We start from the raw sequence: 23,766 nt of genomic DNA, 5'->3' as shown, positions 1-23,766 counted from the left end.
ATGGTTCGTGGGATCAAGCCCCGCAACAGGCTCTCTGCTCTCAGTTCAGAGCCTGCTTCAGATCCTCTGTCTCCCCTTTTCTCTGCCCTTCCCCTGCTCACACATGTACTCTCTCAAAAAAATAAAATAAAAAAAAAGAAACCAGAATACCTACCCTTTACAGAAAATATCCTAACACTTATTGGAAATACCTGTTAATAGAAAACTAGACTACTTTTTCATATTTATACAATAATCTCACAACCATTCATTGTTTCTTAGCATTGAAGGTACTATGATATACAACCTAAAGTTTATTTTCTAATGATAGTTCTGAAATACAGAGTGAAAAGAATCAACCAGACCATAAAAAATAATCATGCTGGAAAAGAATGAAACAATCCTCTTCCTTCCTTCCTTTTTTTTTTTTTTTTTTTTTTGTAAAAGGTCACTTTCTGGCTACTATAACCAAGGAAATTTGCTGGTTTACACACATGTTTTAGCTGGAAAAAGATTTGTTGGATATGTACCACTTATTGGCAAATAAAACATATAAATACCACAGTAAGCAGTCACTTACTGGGTATCACTGTGCAGAGAGTTACATGACAGCATCCACAGGCAGAAGAAAACCCAGAGCAAAGATAACTTCTCAGGTGTACTGCCACTGTGGGTGACATGACTCAGTGTCAGAAACAAAGGCAGTAAGCTGCCGGAGGCAATGTCTTCCCAGCCCTACAGAGCACTGCCAGAAGCAACAGTGGTCCTGAGAAGAACTAGGTGAGTAAGCATTCATCTGTGAATTCAACTTCCAGTCTCACATTGTGAGCCCATTAGTCTCACTTTTCTTCTTCAACCATTGTCATTAGTCCCTGGCAGAAAGGAGAATTTCCAACTGTACCTGGCAGCACATTACTAAGATAATTTACACAAAGGTTAAATTTTCTATAAAATCTACCTCTTCTTCCTCCTCCTTCTCCTTCTTAATTCTAACCTCTAGAGAACTTAAATTGCTCTGGATAAGCACTAAATTCACCAAAAATGAGGTTTGTTTATTTTTTTCCCTCAAGTCAGCACATTAAGGTACTTCAACAACTTAAAGAAATAAATTAAATTATTCACATATTTATTCATCAATTATTTGTTTGGTACTTATTCTGTACTATCCTGGGGGTTCAGTGGTAATTGCCAGAAAAGGAGATTTACACTCCCTTCCAACCTCAAAACAGTGGGAAAAAATGAACTTCAAAATAAATGGCTAACCGTATGAATAAAGATAAACTTAGATCTGTTTTTCATACCAGAAACCAAGGATCAGACACCTAAATGTGAAAAAGTGAAGCAGGTACTGGAAGAAAGCATTAGTGAATTTCTGTGCAGCCTGAGAGTGGGAAAAACTGTATTGGAGAGTAAAGGAATCAGTCTAACATGGCCACTGCCTAAATTTTTTTTCACATCCCAATTACTGATGGATATTTTGGTTATTAACTTGCACTAAACAAATATGCAAGTGGTAACACATAAAGCAAAATTATTTGTCACAAGGAAAATAACTGTCAAGGTAATAAGCAAATTTCTTCTTTCTGGCTAACACTCTCTCTCAGCCAAAACTTTTCAGAAATACAAATATAAGCAAAAAAAAAAAATCACTGTATGGGTAAGTAACTGTCCTTCCAGGGGATTCTGATACAGATTGTGTTTTCCATGTGCCACATTTTAAAATACACTACTATGGGGCGCCTCGGTGGCTCAGTCGGTTGAGCGTATGGCTTCAGCTCAAGTCATGATCTCGTAGTCTGTGAGTTCGAGCCCCCGGGCTCTGTGCTGACAGCTTGGAGCCTGGAGCCTGCTTCGGATTCTGTGTCCCCCTCTCTCTCTGCCCCTCCCCCACACTCATGCTCTGTCTCTCTCTGTCTCAGAAATAAATAAACATTAAAAAAATAAAAAAAAAAATAAAATACACTACTGTAAGTGATACAGTTTACACCTGAAACCAGGATTCTATTTATAAAAAGGAAGAGAAGGTCCAGTAACCAACAGCCTGTGAGTCATACATGTAGAAAACCAAATTGAGAACGAATTATAGGAAGGCCATAGGGTAATATGTACAGGTTTTTATGAAAGATTTTGAGGAAGATGAGAGTTACGAGAAAAGCTGTTTGCAAGTTTTTGTTTTATTTTGCTTTTTGAGGAGGTGGTGGTAAGAAGGGTAAGGTTATGAGTTTTAAGATACAGTTTGGTTAGAAAAGGAGTAGAGTCACATTGCAATAAATAGGAATAGCATGTGGCAGGGACTGTGGTAAGAAAATAATGACATAACCTAGGAACTAGAAGTTATTCTAGAACCTAGATGCTAACACAACTTTTGTAGGTATTCTAGAAGCTAGAAGCTACCAACTACTCTATGTTCCTAGGTCAGGAGAAAAAGAAATCTGCATTCTCCCACACTTACACACTAAGCTGAAGTCTGCAGGGATGAGAAATCACTATTAGACACAATGCTTTTCAGAATTATGTAGATGGGGTATATGTGAGGAAGAATTATTTTATTATTCTAACAAAATTTAAAATGCTCTTTATATGTTACGTTAATATTTTAGCAAAATATTAATAATGTTAGCAGAAAGTCACTGAAAGTTTTATACTCCAGAATAAACACAGATTTGGATGTTTTTCCAACATGAATGTAGTATACCTAGGATATAGTTATCATTTCACTTTATTTTGCTTGTATAAAACACAATAATATGTCACTAAACAAAACACAGTTTATGTTTCATTTATCCAGAATTCAGATTTCAGGTCTTCAGAGGATCTAGAACATATCAAAACTCAAGGCAATTGAAGGCCACGAGGAAAACAAGTACAAGGCTTATGAGCTTTAAAGGTGGAAGTCACTAGGTCATCCTTCAGGCTTTTACCTTGCCATATATGCATAAAATAATGTAACAGCTCCAAGAAAGATGGAAACCTTAACAGAGAAAAGTGATAGGAAGTGACAGCTGACACAGGAAAGAACTCTGAAATGCTGACAGAAAAGCTAAAAGAAAGCAGAGGAATGTGGGTCATTTTAGCTAAGGAACAAAAAGCTTTATATATCTCAATAACTTTTCAGGACATCACAGAAAATATCTGAATATTTAACAATGAGTATTCCACAAAAGGCTATTTAAGTTCAGAATTCTCTGCTTAAGAGACAGGGAAATGTGTAATCCATTTTATAAAAAGATTTTTTTTCAAGAGAAACAGTGAAAAACATTGGTATTTGAAAATATAAACTTCAATACTACAGAACTTTTTCTACTTGGGAATTATCCCTTTCCTACATGATGCTGAGTATGTGAGATAATTTTTTTCATTTTGGAATATTTCTATCAAGGTAAGAGTAGCAACTAAAATTAATTCTTAAGTATTTTTTCCGGTCTTAGCTTCTTTAGAAGACATAGATTGCATAACGCAACAGTTACATAACACTGTGCAGTGGGTTTATAACGTATATAGATGTAATATACTTATGGCAGTAGCACAAAGTAGAGGGGAATGAACTGAGCTGAGTTTGAACAAAGTTACTATATCCAAATGAAATTAAGCTAGTATTAATATTAAGTGGATTGAGAATAAACTAAGATGCATATTGTCCCTAAAGTAATGACTAAGAAAACAACTACAAGAAAGAAATAGTGAAAAAAAAATTAATGAAATAAAATTGTAAACTAAAGATGATCTGTTTTTTTTTTTAATTTTGTTTTAACGTTTATTTATTTTTTGAGAGACAGAGACAGAGCATGAGCTGGGGAGGGGACAGAGAGAGAGGGGGAGTCACAGATTCTGAAGCAGGCTCCAGGCTCCGAGCTGTCAGCACAGAGCCCGACACGGGGCTCGAACTCATGAACCATGAGATCATGACCTGAGCCAAAGTCGGGCGCCTAACCCACTGAGCCACCCAGGCACCCCAAGATGATCAAGAAAATTATAAAGGGAAGAACAGAGAAACAAAAAGACCCAAGACTAAAGGACCTAATTAGCAAAATGGCAGACATGAATCTAACCACATCAATCATTGCGTTAAATGGCAAAGACTATCAGACTGGATAAATAACTGTATCCACCTATATGCTATCTACCAAAGACACACTTCAGAATCAAATACAAAATAGGTTGAAAGTCAAAGAAAAGAAAACTATATACCATGCAAACAGTTACTGAGAGAGCTGTTCTAGGCTACACTAACATCAGGTAAAACAGACTAAAAAATTACTAGAAACAAAGAGGGACAACTTACAATGAAAAAATAGTTCATCAGGAAAATATAATAATTATAAACACATATGCACAGTGGTAGGCTGAAAAATACTCCCACTGCCCCCCAAAAGATATTAAATCATAGTCTCTAGAACTTGTAAATAGTACTTTATATGGGAAAAAGGTCTGTTAAATTAAGGATCTCAAGATGGGAACATTATTCTGGATTATCAGGGACGACCTTAAATATAATCACATGTATCCTTATAAGGGGAAGGTAGAGAAAGATTTCACTACAGATAGAAGAGGAGATGGTGATGTGAGGGCAGAGGTGGGGATCTTCTGAAGGGTATGTAATACTCATTTTGGACTTGTTTCACAGAATAAATTTCTGTTGTGTTAAGCCACATGTTTTTGGTAATCTGTTACAGCAGTCATGGGAAACTAACATATACACCTAACATCAAAAATACACGAGGCAAAAACTGACAGAAGAGATGGTAATATTTGAGGACTTCAACATCCCACTAGTAAAAATGGGCTGAAATAGATAGAAAATCAGTGAATATGTAGAAGATATATCTTCTATATAAATAAATAAATTTATTGAGCACAATAAAACAATCTGACCAACTGACATCTATAGAACACTCAATAGCAGAATACCCATTCTTCTCAAGGGGAAATGGAGAATTCTCCAATACATACCATATGCTAGATCATGAAGCAAGTGTCAGCACATCTAGAACAACAGAAATTATACAAAGTATATTTTCCAATCACAACAAAATTAAATTAGAAATGAAAAACAGAAGGAAATTTGGAAAATTCATAAATGTTTGAAAACTAAGCAATATATTTCTGAATACTCCATAAGTCAAAAAAGAAATCACAAGGGAAATCAGAAAATGTTATGAGACAAATGAAAATAAACAAAATAACAAAATTTAGGTGATGCAAGCAAAAATAGTACATAATGGGAAACTTCTAGTTATAAAAGCCAGTATTAGTAAGAAAGAAAGAAATAAAAACCTACTTTCCCAAATGAAGAAACTAGTAAAAAAGAAAACTAAACCCAAAGCAAGCAGAAGGAAAGAAATAATGGATATTAGGGTGATCCCCCAATGAAAGAAAAAACAGAAACATTAATACAGAAAAACCAATGAAATGAAAAGCTAGTTCGTTGAAAAGATCAACACAACTGACAAATCTTTAGCAAGACTGACCTAGAAAAAAAAGATGATATAAATTACCAAAAATCAGGGATGAATGAGGTAACATCACCATTAACTTTAGAGAAATTGAAATAAGGCATATTATGAACAACTTTGAACCAATAAATTAGATTAAATGGACAAATTCCTAGAAACATACAGGTTACTGAAACCGAGTGAAGAAAAAAATTAGGAAGTCTGAATAAACATGTAACAAGTAAAAAAACAAAAACAAAAACAAAACTGAATTGGTAATTTAAAGTCTTCCTCCTTGGGACGCCTGGGTGGCTTGGTTTGTTTAGCATCCAACTCTTGATATTGACACAGGTTGTGATCCCATGGTTGTGGGACTGAGCATCGGGCACCAAGCATGGAGGCTGTTTGGGTTTCCCTCTCTCCTCTCTCTGTCCCTCTCCTACTCATGTGCTCTCTCTCCCTCTCTCTCTTAAAACAAATAAATACTTAATAAAATAAAATAAAACAATATAAATTAAAATAAAACAAAATACAATACAATACAATAAAAATCCTCCTCCAAAGAAAAGCCCATGTCCAGTGGCTTCAGTGGTGAATTCCACCAAATATTTTCAAAATGTCTTTCAGAAAGTAGGGAAAGAGAAACACTTAACCATATCTTATTCTATGAGACCAATATCATCCTGGTATTAAAGTCAAAGATATCATAAGAAAACTATATACCAATATTCATCATGAACACAGATGCAAACATCCTCAAAAGTAATAATTTCTCAACAAAATATTAACAAAAACAACAAAATACCATATATATTAAAAATATTTATACCATCCAAGTATGATATATTCAAGGACTGCAAGGTTGGTTTAATATCCAAAATCCAATTAATGTGATATACCATATTTCACTTTTTGTTTCTTGTTTGGAAAACTTCCCTATTTCAAGATCCCTATTCCCTATTTCAAATAGGGAAAACTTCCCTATTTCACAAAGGAATCCTTCTGTATTATCTCCTAAAAGTTTATCATTTATCTTCATATTTAAAGCATCAATATACTTTAATTTTTGTTTGTGGCATAAGAACAGTTCTGATCTATTTTTTCCATATTGATATGATTATGGGATGAACTATATTCCCCCAAATTCATATGTTGAAATCTTAACTTCTCTGTAACTCAACATATGATCTTATTTGGAAATAGGATCATTACTTACGTAATTATTTATGTTAAGATGAGGTCATACTGGAGTAGGGTGAGTCCCTAATCCAATATGGGTGGCGTCCTGATAAAAAGGGGAAATATGGACACAGAGACAGATGTGCATAGAGGGAAAATGCTGTGAAGAGACAAGACACAGAGAGAAGATGACTGCATATGAACGAAAAAAAGGCCTACAGCAGATTCTTCCCTCACAGCACTCACAAGGAACCAACCCTACTGAACTTTGTTCAGACTTCTAGCCTCCAGAATCGGGAATCAACAAATTTCTGCTGTTTAAGCCACTCAGTTTGTGGTTTGTTACACTTTGTTACAGCCACCCAAGAAACTAATACAGTAACTATCTCAGCATGAAATCAAAAGTCCTTCTTTTCCCCAAAGATCTGCAACATAATAGATGTCCTGGCCTGTTTCTGGGTTCTGTGTTCACTTCAGTTAGTCTACTTTCTCCTGGTTTCCCCTAATTACTATAGGTTTATAATAATTATTGATATATAATACAGCAAGGCCCCAAAACCTGTTCTTGTTCTCAGAAAAGGTCTTGGCCATAATTGGTCCTTTGTCCTTTATTACCAGTTTGTCATATTCCAACAAACAAAACCTATTGGGCCTTGAATTGATAGTTACATTTAATTTATAAGTAAGTTTGGGGAGAATCAATAACCTAACAACATCAAACATCTTTTTTTCTACTTAGATGTCCTTTTCAAACTAGAATTTCCAAAGTTACATACCAGGAGCAAAAGCAAACCAACGACAGTATTTTTGGTGTTTTTTTTTTTTTTTTCCAAACTTCACACATATCTGCTCCACCCCCCAGAGTTCTGGATCTGACCACTGCAGGGAGTAAAGAAAGGGTGGGAGGCTTATGTCCATAGTTGAGAATGATTACCAACTACAGCCATCATGGCTATTTACATTCTTGGCCACATCATTATCAATGTAGAAAATGAAAAGGCAACAGGAAAAAGAACAATATCAAAAAATTATGTTAGCCCCTGTTGATTCTATCCCAAAGAACAGAAAAATATTGCCTGGTCAGCTCTCTTTAGAAAGATTTTTTTAATGCCATTTTCCTCAAAAAATGGAAGCAAAGATGTGAATAAAGGTTAAAAAAAAAGTGCAAACCCTTTCAAATCTCAAACCTCTCAACCTTACAGTGTTGCTAAACACTGAAAATTGGGACATAATATGATAAAATTGTATCACTTCAAACTCAGTCATCTCAAGCTGCAGCTCTTGCCATTATGTACATATAACAGTCTTTCATTAAGGACATGAGATTTATAGTCTCAACTATTCTGTCATCGCTTAAGATTTGTAAATTTTCCAAATTCAAAAGAAGTTATGAAATACTGACCTAATTCCTTCAGAGATAAAAGATCTATGAAGGTTTAAGGTGAATAAATTTAAATCTTAGCAATAGATAAGAAAAAAAACAAAGTTGGTTGAGAAATCTGAAAATGTTTTTCTCAGACAATAATATAAAAAGATATCATCATTTTTAATTTGTCCATGTATCATCTGAAAAGGAGATAAGATACTCATTTTATTTTTCTTTACCTTCTCAAGGACGTAACTACTCATGTCACCATTCTGAAATAGTAGAGAAGACAAAAGCTATAGAAGATACACAAAAGCAAATGTGATTCTAACTGAAAACCTCAGGATAATCCATCAATAGAAGCCTTGCTTATTAGATTCATGCCACCTCTCAGCCTTTGAGAAGCCTTCCACTTCAAAAATCTAAGTTATCAAAAAGGAAGTAACCTACAAAAGAGAAGGGATATCGTCTTATTCACTGAATCTAGTTTGCTGGTACAAACATGGGCGCTCAATAAATACCTGTAAATGAAAGAATTATTTTTATTAAAATTTGAATAAATTACACATCCTTTGGCTAAAACAAAATGCTCCACTTCAACTTTTATAAATAGACCTATCATTACTGTTCAGAGTATGGGTTTCTTTGTCTCTTGAATTTCAACTTAAAACTCCAGGGTTGTAAGAGGCAATATAATATAGGTCCATAACATGAGCATTATATCGTAAAGATAATTGATGAGCAGTCTGAACTCATACAGTGTTATATTATTTTAAAGTATGAAAGCCTGTTTCTCATTTGTATTTCTGAAGCAGTTTTGGAATAAAAAAATTTTTTCTGGTTCAGGTAATATTAAATAACACAGGCCAATCTCTGGGATGTAGTTAAGATTGTTTGGGTTTTACCCTGATTCTAATTGTTCAGAACAAAGAAAATATAATTTATTTACCTGAAAGACTAATCAGACCTAGGTGGGTTTTCCTTCTAAAATACACAGGATATTGTCTTCTGTCCATAAATCCTACACTTTAGCCAATTTGCCAATCCTACATTTAGATCTTCATTACTTGCAGAAAGCTCTGAGGATTAAATTGGTTAAGGCAAGATAGTAGTTAGGGCCCTCTAACAAAAATAGAAAATGTGGCATTACGGGTCCACCATCAAAATCATGCTACTAAAAATATCCTATCCCCTTGAATTAATATCTGGGCAAACAAATACATTAAAAAGACGTGCTGGGTATCTTAAAACGAGTATGTCAGTTAATTAATTCTGTGATCCCCTGCTACCAGCGAGTACTGTACAATCTGTTATTATTCACTGTCCTATAGATCATCTGTTCTTGGTGCTGGTTTGTTCCAGGAAGAGAGACAGCTGCAACACTATATCCCTGTTCAACCTGAGGACCATCTGACTTTAATTGTAACACACAGCTTGATGTGGCTCTGGCTATGAGAAGCCAAAGTATCGTCTGTAATAATCTGGAAAAGCAGAAACCTGCCAACAGAGGGCTGAAAACAGGGACTTGTGCTGTCTGGCTGCCTGACGGGCTGCAGGAAATATGATTAATGAGTAAGGTATAATGATATCAGGAACCCGATTAGCACCACAAAAAGGTCACAGATCAAAGTAGTATGCATTTCATGAGCTACAATCATTGCATAAAATCTGTGGACTTGAAGAGGCAACCAAAAAGAGGAAGAGGATAAAATCCTTACTTGATAACATGCTAACAGATACATAAAATACCATACTAATAATTTAATCACTTGTAGAAAGTGAAGAGGAAATTATAAAATGAATCAATACAGACTGCACTTTAGGAGAGCTCTGCTCATCACAGGTGTATAATAAATATTTCTGAAAGAATGAATGAGTTATTGAATTCTTTCATAAAGATACATGTAAGTAAAATCAACTAACTTTCCTAGTTACAAATGTAAAAGATGAGAGATTTGATATTTGACTCTATGTTTGCATTTAATTTGCAATGAAATTTTTATACAGTTCTTTCAAGAATGCAAGCTCATTCAGAGCCTGAACTATGAAGACATTGTATAACTCACAGAGGAATCACTGGCACAAATGCTTAATAAAATTAATTCTAAGTTATAATAAACATGCAGTTGTAAAATACTATTTTGTATGTAATTTCATACAAAATGGCAGGCAAAACCTAAATCTTACTGAAAACAATTTGTTAATCTTCTTTTCCATGGTGCCCTTGGGAAGCCCATCCCGAAAGATCTGGCTCTTCTGAGGTAAAGGTTGTGAGAGCAGAGATAGGAAGTACTATGAAGAGAGAGGCTTACCCAATTTACACAATTAAATTCTCTTAATTGTCAAAATAATGTTGAAAAGCTTTTAATATAACTTATTCAAATGTTTTTCTCCTTCGGACCAGATTTAAGTAAACACTCTAACAAACCTCTTCATACTCTTAATAGTACTAAACATGGTAATAATTAATCGAGATTTGGCTCCCTTGAGACTTAAAATTTTAAATCATATTTAAGAAAGTGTTTCAATGATAAAATGATCTGAACATGATTTAAGTTTTTTTCTTTAAAATATATTCCTGAAGAATGAGAATGATTATTTATACCTTTCAAATGTTATATAAATGTTATTTCATATCTACCTAATAGTGAAACATTTTTTAAAAATGGTGATTCAAAAGAAAAATTAAAAAATGAAAAGACAGAGGCACCTGGGTGGCTTAGTCAGTTAAGTTTCCGAATCTGGATTTCAGCTCAGGTGATGATCTCATGGTTTGCAGAATCGAGTCCTGCATCAGGCTCTGTGATGAGTGTGTACCCTACTTGGGATTCTCTCTCTTTCTCTTTCTTCCTCTTTCTCTCTCAAAACAAATAAATGAACATTTTTTTAAAAATGAAAAGACAAGACTAGGAGAAAATTATTCACAAAACATATGTTGGATAAAGAACTTTCACAAAGAATATGTAAAGATTGCTTACATTACATAATGAGAAAAACAACCCAACTTAAAAATAGGCAAAAGATACGAATAGCTCCAAAGAACACTTCAGGGGGTGCCTGGGTGGCTCAGTCGGTTAAGCAGCCAACTCCAAATTTCAGCTCAGGTCAAGATCTCGTTGTTTGTGGATTCAAGCCCTGCATTGGGCTCTGTGCTCACAGTGAGGAGTAGCCTATTTCAGATCCTCTGTCTCCCTCTCTCTCTCAAAAAAACCTTCCCCGCTTGCATATGTGTGCGCTCCCTCTCTCTCTCAAAAATAAATATTAAAAACAAATTGTTTTAAAAAAAAACACAGATGAGTACAAAATAAGCCTGTGAAAAGGCAGTCAACATAATTAGTCATTTTGGAAATGCAAATTAAAATTACAACGAAATACCTACTAAAGCAGCTAAAATAAATAATACTGACAATACCAAGTCTTAGCAACTTATCATGTGATCCAACAAGGAAACTCCTAGGTATCTATCCCAGAGAAATGAAACCAGATGTTCACCCTAAGACATATGCAAATACTCATAATAGCCTCAAACTGGAAAAACTCAAATGTCCATACACTGGTAAATAAATAAAATGTATTATATCTATACAATAGAATATTATGCAGCAATACAATATGCCGTAATACATATGCAACATGGGTGAATCTCAAAAATATCATGCTAAATAAAAGAACCCAGGCACGTATTACATGATTTCATTTATATAAAATTTCTAAAAAAGTTAGAAAAAATGTCTCTACAGAGACAAAAAGTCCCAGAGCAGGGACTGACTGCAAACAAGTACAAGTGATGTTAAGTGTTCCAAAGCTGCACTGTGGTGATGGTTATACAATTGTCTAAATTTTCTAAAACTCAAAGCAATGTGCACTTTTAAAAGTAAATTTTGGGGCACCTGGGTGGTTCAATCTGTTAAGTATCCAACTCTTGATTTTGGCTCAGGTCATGATCTCATGGGTCATGTGATCCAGTCCCACATCAGGCTCTGCTGACAGCACAGAGTCTGCTTGGGATTCTCTCTCTGTCCCTTTTTCTCTGCCCCTCCCCTGCAGGTGCACACTATCTCTCTCAAAAAAGAAAAAGTAAATAAATAAATAAACGTTAAAAAAAATAAAGATTAATTTTATGGTACATACATTATACCTCAATAAATGTACTTCAAAAGGGCAATTACTGAAATAAAAAAAAAAAGAACTTGTGGTATAACTATACCTTCTATTGACTTCTAATAGTCTCTGAGGGGTGAGAGGGAATCACACAGCCATAGACAACTGTCACATTTAAAAGTCTGACGTCTCCTTCAATGTTTGCTACAACTAAGCTTTGCGTTGGGCTCTCATTTTAATTATAATCTTCCAAATTGCATGGGGTAAAAGTAAAATAAAACATGTACCTGAGGACTATGATAGAATAATGTTAGGTACTACTTTCTAAGTGCCTACTGTAAGCCAAAGAATATTACATACATAATTACAATTTTATATTCATAATTTTCAGACTACATATAAGGAAACCAAAGCTCAGAAAGATTAAACTGCCTAAAGTCCCATAATTAGCAAAGTGATTTATTCAAGATTAGAAAGTTGGTCTAACTCCAAGGACTATGTTCTTTCCATTTCCCCTGCATTACTTCCAATATACATAAAACGTGAAATTTCAGTAACAATAGGATTGCAATTAGGATCTGGAAGACAGGATTAAAATATAAATGTTGAGGGGCACCCGAGTGGCTCAGTCGGTTAAGCATCCGACTCTTGGTTTTGGTTCAGGTCATGATCTCACGGTTTCGTGAGTTTTAGCCCTGCATTGGGCTCTGCACTGGCAGCATGGAGCCTGCTTGGGATTCTCTTTCTCCCTCTCTCTGCCCCTTCCCCATTTGTACTGTCTCTGTCTCTCTCAATATAAATAAACAAAACTTAAAAATATATATATAAATGTTAGTATAAAAGGTAAGAAATGTCACTTAGAAAACTAAAATGCAATAATTTTCCTTAAGTGTAAATTAAAGACACGATGGAATTTAGCTTTCTTTTTTTTTTTAAACTAATCTCTCTGCCCAACATAGGGCTTGAACTCACAACCCTGAGATCAAGAGTTGCTCTACCAACTAAGCCAACAAGGTGCTCCTAGATTTCACTTTTAATATGCAGTATGACAGAGATTCTACTTTTAAAAACTGAGAATAGAGGTCCCAGACTCCAAACTTTTATGAAACTTAAAGGCAAAAACGGACAGACAGAACTTTTTCATAAAATAATTTAGAACCCACGTGTGAGGATTTTAAAGAGTTCACTAGAGAGGAGTCTGAAGAAAATAATGATTACTGGGCTTTTAAGTTTTTAAATTTTTATGTCCTGAATATTACATGAAGATTTCCTTTTAAAGAAAGATAATACATATAACTTGAAAATCTTTTTTCTATTACCAAAATGTGCAGTGGCCTTCTATCCCAGAGCACAGGATTACGTTCTTTACCTAGTACAAGAAACTCATGTTTCATGAAGCATACAATTCCAGTTTTACTTATAATTTCCCTTATAATTTTGAGGCGCTTGGTCATGATTTCACAGCTCGTGGGTTCAAGCCTCACACTGGGTTCTGTGCTGACAGCTCAGAGCCTGGAGCCTGCTTTGGATTCGGTGTCTCCCTCTCTCTCTCTGCCCCTCCCCCTCTCATGCTCTGTGTCTTTCTCTCTTAAAAATACATAAACATTAAAAAATTTCCTTTATAATTCTGAATTATCATGTGCACATGAAGGTTAGTAACCCACATTTCACATAAAAGGACAAAAAAACCACTATACTTTTCAAGTCAATAAAATTTAATAAAATATATATGGAGATTCATGAACTACTTTGTTACTTTCAGTTATCTCTATCAACTACAATTTTGTTGAGAAGAGCAAGGGTTAATGATTATACCAACACATGAAAGATACTTTGAGAAAAGGCTCATGACAGACAGAGTAGATGATTACTATCTTACCAGTCTGTTTATGCGAACAAATTCTTCTGAGGTTTTGGCCCAAGGAGGAAGTTCAACATCAGACACTACTGTCCCATCATCCATCACTCCAAGATTATAATTATTGAAGTTGACAAACATCTCAGGAAGATAATAAAATTCAGGAATCAACTCCTACATAAAAATAAAAGACATCATCATATTATAAACTGCAGAATACTGACTAGATATTCATAAAATGGCATAGTCATTTCCTTTTGTGCAGAAGAAGAACAAAATAAACACAAGAAATTTTTTCCTTTCTCTATCACAGATCACAAAGTTACTGTTAAGGTAGACAGTTCCCATCCAACCAAATTTAAATATTAACACCTTACCGGTTGGTATGTGCTTCCTTTCAGGACAATTCTCATAACTCAAAACTCTTAAATACCAACATTTGAGTATTATTTGAGGTTTGACAAAATAGAAGCAGAGAATAACATGCTGTTACAGCTTAAAGTAAATTTTTTATGAAGTATGTGGAATTTTTGCCCAAAAGACCAAAATCTTTAAAAGTATTAAAACACAACTGTATTAGTCCCTTCATCAAACAGGATAGTATTCATTACATTTAGCTATGATTTAACAACATGTTTTGCTCACATTTTAAAACATTCAAGTTTAGTTGTAACACACTACCTTTGAGAAAAAATATTTACAAGGAGTCTAAAAAAATGATCTGCAATGAAAAACTTGGTAAAATTAAATATATGACTTTATTAAGAACACTTAAAATATACTTCATTAAGGTATTTTATAAGCAGAAAATGAAGCTAGTTAGGGTTTTTGTGTACAATAAGCCCCATGTGTAACTATTTCAGAGGTCCTGTAGATCAGACTTTAAATCCAGTCTTGACATGGGTCAGTGACTCAGTGGTCTTTAGGATACCCCCTCAGGGCCAGCTATGGCAGGCCTGGCTTTCCAAACAGTTGAGTAAAATAGGGAGGTCATCAGATTTTGGACAAGGTCAGTGTGAACTCTCCAGAGTAAAGAACAAAGATCCAGCAGGAATTAAGCTATTATCACCTCGGTCATCCATGTGAATTGTTGCTTGACTTTGAATTGTACATCCTTTGTTTACAATCACAATAATTAACTAAGCAGGGTAAAAATGAGCTTGTCCTCCAAATGCCTGACAATCACCTGATCATTAGACTTGAAAAACATTTCAATTGGGCATTTTTTTTTTAAAAAAGGAAGGACCCTGTTAGAAGTTAAACCATAAATGAAATGACACAGTGATCATGCAAAAATATTAAGATTCTCATCTTCAAAAATGATGCATCTTAAGTCTTAACCGACAAAAAGAGGAAAGATGTATGTGTGTTATTTTTATGTAAACAAAAAGCTATATCCAATATGTTTGATATTGCATGAGATGAGTCAGGTGCTAAAATAAACTCTTTTTTATTTTATTTTATTTTATTTTTTTTGAGAGGGACAGAGGGAGCATGAGTTGGGGGGCGGGGCAGGCAGAGAGAGAGGGAGACAGAGAATCCCAAGCAGGCTCTGCGTGGTCACACAGAGCCTGATGTGGGGCTTGAGCTCACAAAACTGTGAGATCACATCTTGAGTCGAAATCAAGAGTTGGACACTTAACCGACTGAGCCACCCAGGCGACTCTAAAATAAACTCTTAATAAATCTTACCACAATTAATCTTAAGAACTTTACAACATATCACCTTCATTTTAAAAAAGAACTAAGGCTTAAAGAAGTTAAGTAAATTGCCTAAGGTTACATAGCTGACTTATGATAAATTTAGAGCTTAGATCAAGATCTGTCAAACCCTAAAGGCTATGCCCTTATTCGTCAAAATAAGCATGAGTTCTACTTAAACAGTATACATAATATATGCACATATGTATGTATTTTAGAGAAAGAGAGAGAGTGCGAACAGGGAAGAGGGGCAGAGTAGAGAGAATCTCAAGCAGGCTCCATGTTCCACACAGAGCCCAATGCTGGGATCATGACCTGAGTCTAAATCAAGAGTTGGACACTCAACCGACTGAGCCACCTAGGCGCCCCAATACTAAACGTTTTAAATACAAGTTTTTAATATATGTTCAAAGTAATTTTTTAAAAGTAAAAAAGATTTTTCATTCTTCCATAAGAAAGTGCTTTCCTGAAAAAAATTATTATGTGTATATATACTATATATATAGTATTTTTATGTAATAAAATTAATCAAGAAGAATTTTATAGTATGCTATAATTATCATTTACCCAAATATGAAGGTAATTCACTTTATAACTATTACTAATTTGCTAAAGTGTACATTCAATAAATTACAACTTTGAAAAATTGTACCAAAATCTTATTTTCACTCCAAATTACTTGTGCTGAAAAGAAGAATGTTACTTCTCCCAAGTCTTGTTCACAGTAAGAGGGAGGATCACACCTGTGTATTCAAAATCAAAAGCATATTTTGGCCTAATTATATACAAATTCTTTTAATTTCAATAACATCTGTCTGCCCTCATCCTTACCCCAAGGTTCTCCTGATTAGAAGATGTTGCCTTTCTTTTGCCTGTTATACTGACTCTGCTCATGTGTGATAATTTTCCTAGATTCAAAACAATAACAATGGCCGAATTTTAGATACTAGGTTTCTCCCAAGTTTTAAAATTTGGGAGAGCAGTCATTTTTATTATAAATGAAAGATATACACTGCATAGTAAAAATACATAAAAAGTATACTCTTTTTCAAGACCACATCTAGGAAGCAGAAATCAAACAGGGTGATACTTCATAACAATTTTCATACAAAGAAAGTCTTCAAATCTTCCTATGTATGGCACTAAAATTCTTATGATTTTGTATATTTTTCTCTATCTTCTACATGTGTCATTTTATTCAAGTTGCTGAACAAATTGACAAAGACATACTTGCTCAAAATAGAAATGCCCTTTCTCGTTCTTTTACAAGTTCTAAATTCAATTAACAGAAATATAGTTTGTTCCCAGCTCACTGTATTTAAACACATAAATTTATTATGAATTTAAATTATTTTGTTGCTTTAATACTAACAGCTTACCTTACATATAAATTCACTTAATTTAATTAATAGGGCAAAAATGCACATAAAACAAAAATGAAATAATTTTTAAAGTTTTATTTTATTTTGTAGGGGGGAGAGAAAGAGAAAGCACGTGTGAGCAAGCGTGTGTGGGAGGGGCAGAGAGAGAGAGAGAAAGAGAGAGGCAGAGAGAATGAATCTAAAGTAGGCTCCGCACTGTCAGCGAGGAGCCCAATGCAGGGCTTGAACCCACGAATAATGAGATCATGAACTGTCCCAAAATCAAGAGTTGGGCACTTCACGGACTGAGCCACCCAGGTGCCCCCCAAAATAAATTTTTAACGAAAGATATAAACAAAGCAATTTTATACTTTTGAAGTCTTTAGTGCACAATTTTAAACTTTCAGATCTATAATTTCTATTATGCTGGCAAGAAAGTAGTAAGTCATCAATTTCCATTTAATTACCATAGATTTTTTTTGTGACTTCCTTCTAAGGATATCCTGTAAATGTTATACAGTGGGCATTATAAAAATATTTCAAAATTAAAAATTTATTAAAAATTAAGCTTAATATTTCACTTTTTAGTGAGATATGAATTAAATCTCTATTTTTTACCTCTCACCCCAAACCTCTCCAATTTCAAAAGAGTAGTCATATAGTTCCAGAACATTTGCAGGGTCTACAGCAGAAGCCTCTTCAAGACACCCTTTTTTTCTGTCTTTTGTGCAAGTCTAAGCAAACAGAACCAATTATGTAAGGTGTCCAGAAGAAGCAGTTTCAAAAGTTAGTATTTTTTTAATGTTTTATTTATTTTTGAGACAGAGAGAGAGACAGAGCATGAGCAGGGGAGGGGCAGAGAGAGAGGGAGACACATAATCGGAAGCAGGCTCCAGGCTCTGAGCTGTCAGCACAGAGCCCGACGTGGGGCTTGAACTCACGAACTGTGAGATCATGACCTGAGCCAAAGTCAGATGCTCAACCAACTGAGCCACCCAGGCGCCCCTCAAAAGTTAGTATTTTTAAAGATAGAAGCTAAAGAAGAGGGAGGTTGTCCCCAAGATTAGAGAAACATATTTCTCAAAATCTATATATAATCGGCTTTTGGGAGAGGTGGGGATGAAGAGGTTAAGCTAAAACCCAGGGGATAGCAAGCGGTGATCAGGCTCATTGCCTGCTCATATAGTACCTATTTATGGATTAGAAAAAGGTAACCCTTCTAGACTAATGGAGCAAAAGGGTACTTAGTTTGGTAAGTATGCTACTGGCTGGATTTCAGCTCCTATTCCTTCCTTCAGTCAAGTGCCAGTACATACAATCTGCCCAACTGCCCAACATGGTAGGCTCATGATGGTGCACTTAGGAAAGTTAGTCCCTTGGCACCAAGGTCTTTGTAATCAGCGAGTATTTCTTAACCCAAACAGAGCTGCCTGCTTCCAAAAGACCATGAGGATACGACCAATGAATAAGATGGACAGAAGATGTGAGGGCCACTTTTCTAGGTATCACATAAGCCTGGAATAAGAGGTCCCTGCTCTACTCTCTAATGACTGTGAATGAATTTCCCACTAGCCTAATATGAAGAAGATGTGAATTCATATTGGGACATTTCTTATACACTTGAGTAGTTGGTAATTATGAATTATATATGCTCCAATCATAAAAAGATATCAATATATTCAATGATAATTCTTTTTTTCTCAGTGATAATTATTTCTAAGGAGGCAAAATGGTAGGAAGAATGCAGTACAGGAAGAAATATAATGTAAATGCTACTTTCATTAAAAGAATAAAACTTCACAATGTATAGAACTGTTGAATCATCATTATATTGTACATCTGAAACTAATATAACAGTGGATGTTAATTATATATGAATAAGAAAATATAAGCTAAAATATTTGAAAAATTAAAAATATTAAAGAATAAAATGTTAAAGAAGTTCCTCTTATTTCATTATTTTATTAAGCCTTAGGTAGGCTTCTAAAGGGTAATAGAACACATTATCACAAAGAAGTATTCATTTACTTTTTGTTCTTTGCAGAAAACTGTGTTAAAATCTGGGATATAGAGACATGATTATCTAAATTTCTAAATAAGAGTGAAAGGATACATTTATTGGGAGGAAACTCGTTGTAGGAACAAACAGCACTCCAGAAATTCAAAAAAAGAAAATGATGCATAAATGTTGGGGTGGACAGAGAAACCTTTAGGGAAAGAGCATAATACATTGTATTTCCCTAATACAGTGTTCATCAAACGGTACTGTAATTGTCTGCTTCTATCTCCCTTTAAATTGAAGGTTCCATGAGATTGAAGACTACCTATCTTGTTCAGCATTAAACCTCCACAGCCTAGGCACAGTGTGTAACCCATATTAGGCATTCAGAAAAACTCTGTTGAATGAATGATTGAAAATGGTATTTAAAATAAATAATCAGAGAAGAAAGATGAGAATAGTCCTGAGAAGGGGAATACAGAGATTGAAATGTGCCTATCATTTGTTTCCAATGATCAATGAAGAACAATTTAATTGGTTTAGAGAGGACTGTATACATGTAGAGGCAGATGAAACTAGAGATATAGGTAGGGTCAAACTGTGGAAAGCCCTGAATGCCAGGCTATGAATTTCAGCTTTTTCTTCATAAGAAAAAAATTTTCCATTAGGAAATTTTAAAAATGAACATGAATTTAAAATGATATAAATGTTTCTAAGAAATTAACAGTGAAGAGAAAGATTACAAAGAATCTACATGTAATATCAAGGACATAATCAAGTAAGCACAATTAAGTTGAGTAAAGAAGGGACCGTATACACTTAAAACATGTTACAACCTCATTAAAAGAAAATCTGCATAAATAAATCAGTTGATAGGAGTTGAATACCCTCTTACTATAAAACAAATACACTGAACTCAACTGAGATACAAACAACATTTGACAAAAAAGTACATATAATGCCTAAAATTTACTATGGATATAGTGACATTCAAGTATACGTTGCAGAATTCCATCTTAATCCTAAAAGTATCTTCCTAAGAACCATACTTCAATACCAAACATTAAGTTCAAAATTATCTCCTTTGACAGACGATATTTAGTAACAGAGTCAAAGATTATGTCTAATACTTCTAATGTACATTTACAAAGTGAAGTATGTTTTATATTCATCAGAACAGAACATTCTGCCCTGGATAAAAAACATATGCTCAGGAATTCTTTCTAACACCAGCGGAAAATGAGAAGCAAAAAACACAGACAGAAGACAGAGATATTTATAATTCACATTTTCTTCTGACTTGCTGACAATAATTTTAATCCCTTTCTTTTAATTAGGCAGATGGGTCATAGAGGCAGGTAACATGGTCAAAATATACTGCATCATCTCCTAAAATAAAAACTTGAAAGGTTCAACCAGAGGTTATACCACAGTTCAGGATAAGCCCATTGCTTTGATCACCAATCCTAAGGCTTTCATGGCATAATGACAAGCATTGGTTGTGACCACACATATGCTTCAGTTTTCTTTATTAGGATATGATCCTCACTGATACAGCCTCTGCAGTGAGGTTGTATGATTCTCCTAATAGACATCAATTCCGTCCATTCAACTAAACCCATCACTTCTATAATACCTGGGTAACCTAGAAAATACTGATCTATTAACCCAAAGAAACAAGAAAATCAAACTAAAAACAAAACAAAAGATGCTACTTTGGAGCTAAAGTTAAATTTTTATTCTATTCTTACTAAATTATAAAATCCTGACAACTCAAATATAAGAATAATAGCAAGGTAACATGTGCTTTGGGGACACTGACAGTAAAAAATGATGTTGAAGGCAAAATTTTGGCTTTTCATCATTGGGAACATGATATATTTTATGAAGGAAAAAAAAATCCAAACAAGCTTTATTAGTAAATAAAAGAGTTAGTGAACAACATGTTATGGAAAAAATAATGAACATGTTCTGAGACATTTTAACATTCAAATATTTATTTTCTTAGCCCACAAATGAGAAAAACCTTTTTAAAAAATTGATTAGAGTTGAACTGTACCTATAAGTCATTTTAAATGGACTGTATATCAGTAAGTTTTCAAATTAATGTTTAAATTTAGTTTCTCTTTATTTGGTAGATAAAATGCTATTTTTTCCTTTAACAAAAGAAACATAATAGCAATTTTTAAAACTGGAGAAGGAAAAATAATCTATAATCCTTCTAGACAAATCTAATAAATATCATGTGGTTTTAGGTATTATAAAACTGTCATTTCAAAAGCACTTAAATAAAGAAAAATCATGGATTACAAACCAATAAATAATAGATAATCTATACCAATCTAATACAGTAGAGAAAAATAACTGCATTTGAGTCTTATCTACTCAAATTACTGGTCACATGCCCTTAAATGAATTTTTCTTCTGACCTAACCCTTATTCACGTGAATTGTCATTTTTAAAACACAGGGTTGCTGTCAGGCTAACAACACAAAATTTTATGTACACATAAGATATTATTATTACTATTACTATTATTGTTATTAACATGACCCGTGATAAAAATCCAAAATTAGAGACTCAACTTGACTGACTTTGAAAGCAAACAGGTCATTCGCTGAATTATGCCCATTCATAAAAGCATTTAATATAATTCTAAGGGCATTTTAAAAAATTTACTTATAAAAATATGTCCACAAAAATATTTGAGACTTAATAATTCCCACTAAATATCATATTTAAAACAAATATAGTTATTTTTTATTAGCAATCACTGTAGAGCTTAACATGGCTCACTTTATGAAGACCCTGAATATTTTAGTTTTCTTCTGCTTTCAACACGTTTTACACTTCTATATTTGAACTGGACATCTTAACTGAGCCATTTGCTGTTCTAGGCCCTATCTTCAAGGAAATCGTAATTTAAGAAGAGATAATGAACATTAATAATGCAAACAACATGCAAGGTGTAACTGCCATAAATAAAATGCCCACCTAAAATCCTTTCTAGAGTAAGTTGTAAAATACATAAATATATGCATACAGCTATGAGTATGGGAGAGAACAGTTAATATCAGTGTCTATGAACATATTAATGTACAGCCCACATTTTTAATTGAATAAAAATATCATAAGATCATCAGTCAAAAAGCAAATCACAGCTGATGTGTGTACATCTTTATAATTCAGGAAGAATTTTCTAAGTGCCTTTTAAAAGATTTTTTTTCTGCTTAGTACATAAGTAGCATAAGAAAAATATTCAGTGTTTCAAGTAATTTTTATCAAAGACCAAAATAATAGTTCATTGTAGACAAAAGAGTACAAAGTTCAGTGCTAAAAAAATTAGTGCATAGATACATCATTTAACCAACTGACACATGAAGAAGAAAAGGGTTACAGAGATGTGGTTAAATGAACAAAGCTGAAAGTTGTGCATAAGTTGTATATATAAACATGAACGAATAGGTAGTTCCATTAAAGTGTAAATGTTTTACATTGTTAAGAGAGAGGTGAGAAAACTTTAGCTAACTCTAATGTGGATGTGAGTGTGAAAGAGAGAGACTGATGGAAAAATACAAAAGAAAGAGAGAGAGAAGGCAGGCAGTGGGGGAAGGGAGGACATACACCAGAAGTGTGCAAAGGATGTATGGAAAGGTAAGATTTTAATTTTATTTTATTTTAGCTTTAAAAAAACTCTGAATTGTTTAAAAATATGTCTGAAAACAGGAAGAATACATAATGAAAATATTTTAACTAAGAAACTAAAACCACTACATAATCAAAGTTTAAGCTTAAAAAAAAAAAAACAAATGCATCAAGAAATACATTTCCAGTGATTATGTTCGATTAGCTATACTTAAGCACTTTCTCATAAATGGCTCTAACACTGATGCCATCAGCATCCATGGAATGTATTATGGTAGAAGGCATGCTTATGGGAGAAAAAAGGAACCTAACTTATCTTCAGATTACAGACTCCTGGGATTTCTGAGGCAGTAGAGGATAAGTCAAAGGTCTCATGTTTTACAATCTCACACGACACAAATAAAACTATTCTATCATCTCCATTTTGATCGCCTCCATTATTTAACAAACATATGTATACTCAAAACTTTTGAGAGCTAATTCTTAAAGCTAAAACTCATTCATGTAATATTACTGATAGTCATTTATTTAAAAATATTATTTAGCTCAGGGGTTGAAAAAATATTATTTATAATCTCTTAGAATTTAATTGCATTCTCTCTACTTAATTTTAAGTACAGAATATGCTGTATTGACCCTACTCATTTTTTAAGTTAATACAAATTTTACATTCATTACTAATAACATACATTATAATATAGGCTTTTAAATTCAATATCCAAGATATGACCAGTGACAGGATGTCCAAATAGACTTCTTTTGAAAGCTATAACAGTAACAACTCAATCTGTCTTAATTGTTAAAATGTAGAAAACTGAACCATTCCTACCTCTTGGCCAGCAGATGACATTCAGCTATCAGTTCTCCTGAGGACAGAAAAGCCCTTCCTAAAATATGAAGTATTCGTAACCCCCTTCTATGTGAAGTGCATATCTACCTAGGTTTTGCTGTTCCCTTCTAGCCAGGATGGCCATACACTCTCCTCTTTATCCACAAATGACCTCTCAGTTTCTGCCAGGCTCTTCCACAATTCTTTTTTAGTTGACATTTTACCATCTATTCATTCATTCAACCAGTATTTCCTGATTTCTAACTAAATGCAAGGCACTGTTCAAAATGCTGAGATCACAGGGTAGCCAATACAA

General features: G+C 33.9%; 1 protein-coding gene across 7 annotated transcripts in view; it reads right to left on the bottom strand.

The window, feature by feature from the left end:
* LRBA (LPS responsive beige-like anchor protein) overlaps positions 1–23,766 on the bottom strand; it is a 785,650-nt gene that overhangs the window by 133,525 nt on the left and 628,359 nt on the right. For all 7 annotated transcript variants that reach the window (XM_045465918.1, XM_045465937.1, XM_045465946.1 and 4 more), the window contains exon 47: positions 13,937–14,089. In XM_045465918.1, coding sequence (XP_045321874.1) covers positions 13,937–14,089 — 153 coding nt within the window. The remainder of the gene's footprint in view (positions 1–13,936; positions 14,090–23,766) is intronic.

Source organism: Leopardus geoffroyi, chromosome B1 (assembly GCF_018350155.1).
Source record: "Leopardus geoffroyi isolate Oge1 chromosome B1, O.geoffroyi_Oge1_pat1.0, whole genome shotgun sequence".
In the NCBI taxonomy this organism is placed as follows: domain Eukaryota; kingdom Metazoa; phylum Chordata; class Mammalia; order Carnivora; family Felidae; genus Leopardus; species Leopardus geoffroyi.
The sequence above is the reverse complement of the archived record's forward strand: the minus strand, read 5'-3'. Positions and strand labels throughout refer to the sequence as shown.